The following is a 9,936-nucleotide window of genomic DNA, read 5'->3' on the forward strand; positions in this document are numbered from 1 at the left end:
GCCGTGGCCGTAATCCTGGTGGAACATGCTCAGAGGGAGAGGCGGAGGCCTCGGGACCAGTAGGTCTTATTAATCGGGCCTCTAGCGGGGTTGCATCGGGGTTGCTGAAGTCATTCCCCAAGATTGTTCCGCCCTTGGCCTCTTGTTATTCATGTGCTTTCCCGCCACTAGAGTTTATGCGGTGATGTACTGGTTGGCATGCTAGAGCATCTCGAGGATGGCTACTGGCGGCTTCTCGATTAGTGACCAGAAGAACCTTGAAGGCTTCGAGCCCATCAGAAATGCCTGCATGATAAGAGAGGGGTGAGAGTCCAAGAATCCCCGGATCTTAATGGTAAAGCATGCCACAAACTGAGAGAGCGACTCATCTTCATGCTGGGATAGTGCGAGCAGGGTGGCCATGGAAGGCCTAGGTTGCGCACTGGCGAGGAAGTTCTGCTCAAACTCCCCGGCGAGTTGGTTGAAGGATGAGATCGAGGATTGGTATAGCCGATTGAACCATGCTCGTGCTAGTCCCCTTAGAGTGGTCGGAAATGCCCGGCACATTAATGTATTAGAGGTACCATAGAGGGCTATATGAGCCCGGAATGCGGAGACGTGCTCCATGGGATCGGAGCTGCCGTCATATGTCTCCAATGTCGGTAGCCTGAAGTTGAGAGGTATCGGCTTGTCCTGTACTTCCTGAGTGAAAGAGGACCTGCCCAAGCCGCCATCGTTGGACTCGCCCAACGATTTTCAAAACTCACGTTGGAACGTGTCCAGACATTGGTTGACCCGGGACAATTGGGCCCTAAGAGAGTTGTCCGCCGAGTCAGATGATATGATGTCAAGGTCGATGTGGGGTAGTGTGACTCGGCAGGGTGCGGGTATGCTCTACTCGGGCAGACCTCTCGGGTCCGACAGTTGTTTTCGGGCTTCTCCCGTCCCGACCTACTCCGTGCTCGGCCTTTGCCGGGTCGAGTCAATTGAGGGAGCTACTAACTGCACGGTCTGGAGAGTGAGCAGGATGAGCATTTGCATCATCCCTGCCATTGCTTGTACTTGTTTGGTCAGGCCGAGGATCCCGTGGTAAGTCCGGGAGGTGGTAACCTCGGGTCATTGAATGGGCTTCAGCAGCAATCTGGCATCGAGGCCAGGATCCCCCCATCTCGAAGGATGGGGAGGGTCTGATCTTTGGGTCTAACAAAAGGGTGACCAGTCGGTGGTTCTCCCTTGGTGATAGCTCCCACAGGATGCTCCTGCGACATGACCCTCCTTCTAGTGCCAAAATGTCGGTGAACAAATGTGCCATGGCTGGTGAGTTAGGACAGTTTGGTCCATGGATCGATGTCGGGAGTCTTATGTCGGTTGAGTTGGATGCCGAGGTCGACCGGGCCCTCGCGATAGGGTGTGGATCTGCATTCCTTGGTGTGCCGATCCGGGCACCGTGTATGTCGAGCTACGTCTCTCATTCTTCGGGGTGGTTGGCAGCTCATCTTCATGAGGTGGCCGTGCCTTCGAGAAGGAGTAGTGGTTGGCATTGGTTGGGATCTGGACCGATTGGCTGCTCTCCTTCGTCCACTAGATTCTGATTCCCGGGGTGGTTGGCAACTCGTCTTCGTGAGGTGGCCGTATTTTCCTGCAAAAATGGCCCTCGTCGGGATCACCCGACAAGCAAGTTAGTGGAGTGATCAATTGATCTTTCCTTCCCCCCCCCTTTGCCAGATACTAGCTAGAGATCTTTATATTACTGTACATGGGTCGATTGTACATAGGTTAGCGAGGTGGACGTGCCGAGCAATGCCTTAGTACAAATTCTGACATGGCGTGTCTTGGGGGCGATGTCATCTCGAGGTTCCCGAGCAATGCCTTAGTACTGATTCTAACCTGGCATGTCTTGAGGGCCAAAATATGTCGTATCAGTAAGGTAACATTAAAAATTCTCAGCATTTAAAGAGATCATCACATCAAATTGAACTCAACATCAAAAGTTCACAACATTAAAGGTTTTCAACATAGAAGAGATCACAACATCAAAGTGAATACAATATCAAAACTTCATAACATTAAAGTAAGAGATTTCGTCAACTTCTCCCCCTTTATCATCATTAAAAAGACATACACAGATATTCAGGTGGTAGCAAGTCAAAATGGTGAAACAAAGTATTAAGTTGTTGATGAATCTGCTGTAACTCAGTTAAAATTTGATCTTGACATTGTTCAAATCAATCCATTCGAGTCCCTATGTCGTTGGCAGATGAGGAGGGTTCTTGCTATGTTGGAGGTGTTGCCTTAAAGGAACCAGTAGGAGGAGATTAATGTTCCCTAAATATTAGTATTTTTGGTTCTGGATCAGGTGAGAGGGTGTCAATCCTTCTAGGTAATCTAGTCCAAGTCGCATTTTTGACTATACATCTTAACCTTCTTAGCATATTTCTATTTATGATATTAAACCTATCTATTTTCAAGATTTCTTCGTCAGGTGGAATGACTATGTCATATGCATGGATTAGTCTAGTGATCAAACCACTATATGGAAACATCATATCTTTTTTGATAGTTCGATCATATTTTTTTGCATTAGGTAACTAAAATAATTATCATGTCTCTTCATAATCCAATACATCGTACCTAATTCCATTTGACTAACTTCATCATGATAATATTGTTTTGGGAGTATAATACTAATCAAGATGTGATGAAGCAATTTGGAGTTGAAGGGTAGTAAATGTTCACAGCTTTTTGGAAGAATAGATAAGTTTGGATTACTAAAAATTGTACCTAAGGCATTAGAATAAGTGGTCCCAACTGATTCTTCATCTCAGTGTCTTCTAAAGTAATAATCTCTCCTTTTCTCAGCAATTCCTATGGGGTTGCAAATTATACTATCCGTAATGGGCATATGATGTCCTAGAGATAAGTGGAGACCCTATCATGTTCATCCACATGCAAGTTATTGTAAAATAACCTAACAAGTCTAGAATAGATAAGTTCACTTATTTGAAGGATTGAGAGGATATCTAGGTTAGCAAACTATTGAATTGGTTCCAAATTGCTCAATTCCTCTAAGTCTATGTATTTCCTCTTATGAACATTTCTAGTCTCTATAGTTGGAAATTTAAGGGCATGTTGAGAAGAATAAAAAAGTAGGGAGTCATAGGTTTCATCTAACCTCCTCTTCCCTTTGTCCCTTGAGGATCTTCTAGAAGTCATGGAGGCTATATTTATTAAGAACAAATGAGAGGCAAGAACAAGTAGTGCAAAGAAGGAAATGATTTGGTTTAGGGATTACCTTAGTAGTTTAACCTTCTTGAGATTGATTCTTGATTTAGTAGAGAATGGAGATTCTTTTGAGTTACAAGAGAGAGAGCAAGAGGAATAAGGGATTTGGGGCCTTTTGGAGAGGTGTAGATTGAGTTGGGGTTGGTTCTACCGCCAGCCCTAACTTATCTTTATATAGGGCAGGTTACGGGTGGTGGCACCGCCAACTAGGTGGTGCTACCGCCTACAAGCAGTGACCACTGGTGGTGCTACCGCTAGTTGGGCGGTGCCAATGCCTACAGGTAGTGAGCACTGGCTGCATTGTGGTGTAGTGCAGATTTGTGTGGTGCCAACATTATGTGTTTTCATCGTGCAAGATCTTTATCATTATGTGGTGCATACACTTATTTACACCAACATCATATAAGATTTTTGAAGTTCTACTTTCATAAGAGGAGAAAATTTGTATGGAAGAATTCATATGGCTCATTAAGCATACCATAACTTCATGATTTAAATCTTTGTTGAATATCAGATTTTGATGATGAAGTCAATTGTAATTTGTTTAATCTAATCTATATGTTGAGAATGATAGGATAGAAAGAGAAATAACTTTTGTATATGAATAAACATTAGTAGGCCATAACAAATAGTAGAATTAAATGGAATCACAATTAAATAGAACACCAAGATATACATGGAAAACCCCTCCAATGTGAAGGGTAAAAACCATGGGGCAAACTAGAGATAATCTACTATAAGAATAATAAATATATAAATCACAATCTTTTACCAAAAACCCTAGCAATAATCATAAGAGAATAACTGGGATATAAGGATCACGTCACTATGCACAAAATTCTAAATCCTACCTAATTCTCCCCAAGTAATCACAATAAGAATCTACTATAGATTTGATCTAACCTGAGATGAGAATATTACTGAATGATTGAGAACAGCTTCTCTGCATTGTCCTTGTTTTCTTCCCTTCTTTCTCCTTCGATTTCTATCTTTTTCTCCTCCTTTTTGCTACTGCCTAGATGTGCCCTACTGCCCCCATTTCTGCCCTTTTATACTTATTTTCATAGCCACCACACCCCTCCTTAATATAAATTAGGGTTATGTTAAGAGGGGGTGAGCTGTGGGCAGAATGTGAGCCGTGGGCAGAATGTCAGCCCACAATCTCCCCCTTTAGCCCATAAGGGAGGTTGTCTCAAGACTCCTCAATGTGAAGTCATGCCGACCAGCTATCGACATATCTCCTGTCTTTCTTTTGGTAAAGTCTTTATTAATATGTCTACTCCATTGTCATCTGTGTGAATTTTATGAAGCTACAACTGCTTCTCTTTAAATACATTTCGAATCTAGTGGTATCTGACATCTATATGCTTTGACTTGGAATAAAACATTGGGTTCTTACACAAATGGATGATACTTTGGCTATCACAATGCACCACATAATTTTTCTGTTTCAGCCCTAATTCTTATAAGAATTTTTTCATCCATAATATTTATTTGCAAACTTCTATAGTAGCAATATATTCTACCTCTGTGGTGGAGAGAGCAATATACCTTTGCAATATGGATTGTCATGACACAGCTCCCCCTGTAAAAGTAAGTATATAACCTGATGTGGACTTCCTCGTATCTATATCTCTTGCCATATCTACATCTGTGTAACCTATCAACATAGATGGTCCACCTCCAAAGCTTAAACAAACCTTAGAGTTCCCTTTGAGATATCTAAAAATCCACTTCACTACTGCCCAATGCCCTTTTCTTGGATTTGCAAGAAATATGCTAGTAACACCCACTACATATGCGATGTCCGGCCTCGTACAAACCATCGCGTATATTAAACTTCCAACTACTGAGGCATAAGGAACCTTTTGCATTTTCTCCTTCAGCTCATCACTTGACATACTCTGTTCTGAGCATAACTTGAAGTGACCTACAAGAGGAGAACCAACTGGTTTTGCATTGCTTATACTGAATCTTTCCAATACCTTCTTGTTGTATTTCTCCCATGACAACTAAATCTTCTTATTTTTCCTATCACGGGAAATCTGTATACCTAGTATTTGCTTTGCTAGCCCCATGTCCTTCATTGTAAAAGACTCACTCAGTTCCTTCTTCAACTTATCAAATGTAGACATATCTTTCCCAAGAATAAGCATATCATCAACATAAAGTAAGAGAATAATAAAATTCTCACCAAACCATTTGATGTACACACAATGATATGAAGCCATTCTTTTATATCCATTTTCTGTCATAAATAAATCAAACTTTCTGTACCACTATCTTGGAGCTTGCTTCAGCCCATATAAGCTCTTCTTTAACTTATAGACAAAGTTCTCTTTACCTTTGACTTTGAAGCCTTCTGGTTACTCCATATAAATTTTCTCCTCCAAATCACCATGAAGGAAAGCTATCTTCACATCTAACTACTCAACCTCCAAGTCCTGGCTAGCAGCAATACTAAGAGTAACACGAATAGAAGATATTTTAACAATAGGAGAAAAAATCTCTTCGAAGTCAATACATTTCTTTTGACCAAAGCCTTTCACAACCAATCTAGCTTTGTACTTTGGTTGAGAACAATATTCTTGAGCCTTCAACTTAAAAACCCACTTGTTCTTCAAGGCCGTCATTCCATTTGGTAGTAGTACCAAATCATAAGTGTGGTTCTTCTAAAGAGCATCCATCTTTTCCTGCATAGCAACTAACCACTTCTCTTTCTGCTCACTTTCAACTGCTTCCTAGTAACTCTCTGGATCACCTACATCAGTAAACATCACATACTCATCTGTAGAGTATCTTCTAGAATGTTGACGTTGTCTAGAAGATCTTCTCAACTAAGGTTCTGCGAGAAGTTGCTCTCCAACTTCTTCTTGCTCAACATGTCCTACAAGTAGATCAACATCAAGCTCTACACTATCTTCCTGCGCATCTCCCCCATCACCCTGATATACTAGAGGAGTAATTGGGTCACAATATGCTAATCCTTCTGCAGAAGTCTTGGTTGGTGTATTTTTCTTTAAATCTTCAAAGGTTTGATCCTCAAAGGAGACATCTCTACTTCTGAATACCTTCTGCTTTTCTGGATCCCAAAGCCTATAACCAAACTGATCATGTGAGTCACCAAGAAAAATACATTCTTTAGTCTTACCATCCAGCTTGGACTTCTCATTTTCTGAAACATGTGCAAATGCACGACAACCAAACACTCTCAAATAACTATAGGAAACATCTTTCCCTGACCATACATGATCTGCAATATCACCATCTAGGGTTGTGCATGGTGACAAGTTGATCACATCAACTACAGTTCTCAAAGCCTCATCCCAAAACCTCATCCCAAAACCTTTTGGGTAGCTTGGCCTATGAAAGCATACATCTAATATTTTCGATAATGGTATGGTTCATCATCTCTGCAATTGCATTATGTTGAGGTGTACCGGGAATTGTCATCTTATGTTGGATCCCATGTGACCTATAATAATCATTAAATAATCCTGTGTACTCACCACCATTATCTGATCTTATGCATTTCAATTGCCTTTGTATCTCCCTTTTAACCCTGACATGAAACTCTTTGAAGATATTAATCACTTAATCTTTGGTCATCAAAGCATAGGCCCAAACTTTTCTGGAAAAATCATCTATAAGAGTGACAAAATAAAATGCACCACTTATACTAGGAACATCAACAGATCCACTGGGAGTTTTTATCCTCAAAGGACCACATACATCTGTATAAATACCGTCTAAGGCATTCATTTTTCTAGATAAAGCAAGACTAACAAATGAAACTCTATGTTGTTTACCAGCCAAACAATCAATACAAGGGTTTAGATATGTACCTCTAAGGTCTGGCAATACCTCTCTCTGAAAGAGCTTGCAGCCCCTTCTCACTCATGTCTCCCAATCGCCTATACTATAACTCAATGCTGAAGTCTTTCTCTATAGCATTTAACTATTCACCACAAGCTTTGGCTTACAACCTATACAAAGTATAACATTTCTTTCCACTACCCACAATAAGAGAACCCTTACTGAGCTTCCATTGCATACTATGAAATCTGTTATCATAGTCTTCATTATCTAGCCTTCCAATTGAAATTAAATTCAGCCTCAAGTCAACCACATGCCTCACATCCTTAAGCACCAACTTGCAGCTAAGGTTAGTCTTTAAATGTATATCACCCATGCTAATGATGTCTGCTAAGCCATAGTTGCCCATCTTGACAACACCAAAATTTTCAGACCTATAGGTAAAAACTTCCTCCATGGTGTAGCATGATAAGAAGCACCTATGTCAATCACCCACTCAAGATCCTAACACACACAAGAAAAAATATCATCAGAATGAGACAAAATCAAATAATCACCACCCTGTACTATAGTTGTGATATTATTTTTTGACTGTGTAGACTCCATTTCTTTTCCCTTTTTCTTGCTCTTCTTAGGTTGCTTGCATTAGTTCTTGTAATGTCTTTTCTCACCACAATTATAGTAAATAATATCTTTTCTTGATCTTGACTTGCTTCTACCCATGCATGAACTGCTTCTAGACTTTGACCTTCCTTTGTCCTTTGTTCTTGTGAAGTGCCTGTGAATCATTCTGAGATGTTGCTGAATTCTTTCTTCTCAACTTCTCATTTAACAAACTTTTTGTTACTTGATTCATAGTCATAACACCATCTGGTGCAGAATTACTGAGGGAAACCATCAGTGTCTCCTAACTTTCTAATAATGAACTAAGAAATAACAATGCTTGCAACTCATCGTCAAGAGACACTTTCATAGAGGATAACTAGTTAGTGATACTCTACATTTCATATAAATACTCAGCAATAGAAACACTCTCTCTATATTTTAGGTTCATAAATTTTCTGATCAAAAAAGCTTTGTTGCTAGCTGTTTTTCTTTCATAGAGACTTTCCAACTTTTTCCAAAGAGAATATACATAAATTTCAATAGAAACATGGTGAAAGACACTATCATCAAGTTATTGTCGAATAAACCCAACTGTTTTTCGATCTAACCTCTTTCACTCATCATCTGTCATAGTTGTGGGTTTTGCACTATCCCCCTATAAAGGTCCATACAAATCTTTGTAATACAAGATATCTTTCATTCTTGGTTTCTATATCATCCAATTGTTTCCATTCAAATTAATCATGCGAGAAACACTACTAGCCTCCATATTCAAATACAAAAATTAAATCACCACAACACTTGCTCTGATACCAGTTGATGGGATATAAAGAGAAATGACTTTTATATATGAACAAATACTAGCAGGCCATAACACGTAGCAGAATTAAATGGAATCACAATCAAATAGAATACCAAGATATACGTGGAAAAACCCTCCAATGTGAAAGGTAAAAACCATTGGGCAAACTAGAGATAATCCACTATAAGAATAATGAATATACAAATCTCAATCTCTTGCCCAAAATCCTAGCAACAATCACAAGAGAATAACTAGGATACAAGGATCACGTTAGTGTGCACAAAATTCTAAATCCTCTGTAAATCTCCCCAAGTAATCACAGTAAGAATCTATTATAGATTTGATCTAACCTGAGATTAGAACACTACTAGATAATTGAGAACAATCTCCCTACATTGTTCTTTTTTTCTTCTCTTTCTTTCTCCTTGGATTTTTATCTTTTTCTCCTCCTTTTTTGCTGCTGCTCAAATGTGCCCTGCTGCCCTCATTGCTGCCCTTTTATGCTTATTTTTGTAGCCACCATACCCCCCTTAATATTAATTAGGATTAGGTTAAGAGGGGGTGAGCTGTGGGCCGATAAAGCCCACCTTAGGTTGAATGTGGGCTATCAGCCTAACAGAGAAAAGTATATAGGATTAACTACGATAGTAGTAAGACATAAAGTAGGTGTTATGCTAGAGTCAAGATCGAGATCTCATTGGGAGTTCGAGAGTTCGACGGAAGTCCAGACATTCATCGGAAGTTCTACCGGAACTAACCGAGAAGTTCAGGAGCTTGCCAAAGAAGCTCGTCAGAACTTGGGCCCTTAATAGGGCTGACTTAGGCTGAATTGAGCACCCAATTTAGCCCTTGAAAACATGGCCGGCGGTGGCACCGCTTGGAAAGCAGTGCCCCTAGATTTCTGGGTGGTGGTACCACCGACAATTATTACTGCCAACGATGGTACCACCCTTGTCAGGTAGTGGTACCACCCAAACTAGGCGGTGGTACCACCCACTATCGGACTGCAGGTGGTAGTATTGCCCAATAATGGTGATGGTACTACTAATACCCCAAAAATTCGAGATGAGATACTTTTTAGCTCCAATTTTGAAGTCATTGTGGCCTATAAAAGCCTCAACCTTTTCTGCATGAAAGGACATGAAAAGCATTGGCATAATCTTGAGTTCTTGAGTCTTAAAGTGTTGTAAAAGTGAAGAGTTCTCCTCCTTCATCTCTTAGCCTTGTAAACATCAAAGAAGGAGGAGTGAGACTTGTAAGGGTTATCTCCTAAACCCGGGAAAAGGAGAAAGCATTGTAAAGAGGTGTTCGGTTTTCACCTATTGAAGGAAGGCCTTTAGTGGATGTCGATGACCTCATTGGAGGAGGGATCCGAAAGTGGATGTAGGTCACATTAATCGAACCACTCTAAAAGTCGGTTTGCTTTTACTTTGAGCAATTTACTTTTGTAG

The 9,936-nt window shown here is 40.4% G+C and overlaps 1 protein-coding gene across 1 annotated transcript; it reads right to left on the minus strand.

Annotated features, from left to right (window-relative positions):
- Positions 1-201: 201 nt before the first annotated feature.
- On the minus strand, positions 202-606 carry LOC135638379 (uncharacterized). Its single transcript, XM_065151491.1, has one exon. It carries the CDS (start codon positions 604-606, stop codon positions 202-204), a length of 405 nt encoding a protein of 134 aa, XP_065007563.1.
- Between the last annotated feature and the right edge of the window lie 9,330 nt (positions 607-9,936).

This window comes from Musa acuminata, chromosome BXJ3-5 (genome assembly GCF_036884655.1).
Source record: "Musa acuminata AAA Group cultivar baxijiao chromosome BXJ3-5, Cavendish_Baxijiao_AAA, whole genome shotgun sequence".
In the NCBI taxonomy this organism is placed as follows: Eukaryota; Viridiplantae; Streptophyta; class Magnoliopsida; order Zingiberales; family Musaceae; genus Musa; species Musa acuminata.

Excerpts from the sequence above, each read along its gene's own strand:
- LOC135638379 (XM_065151491.1), bottom strand. The coding sequence starts at position 606 with ATGGAGCACGTCTCCGCATTCCGGGCTCATATAGCCCTCTATGGTACC.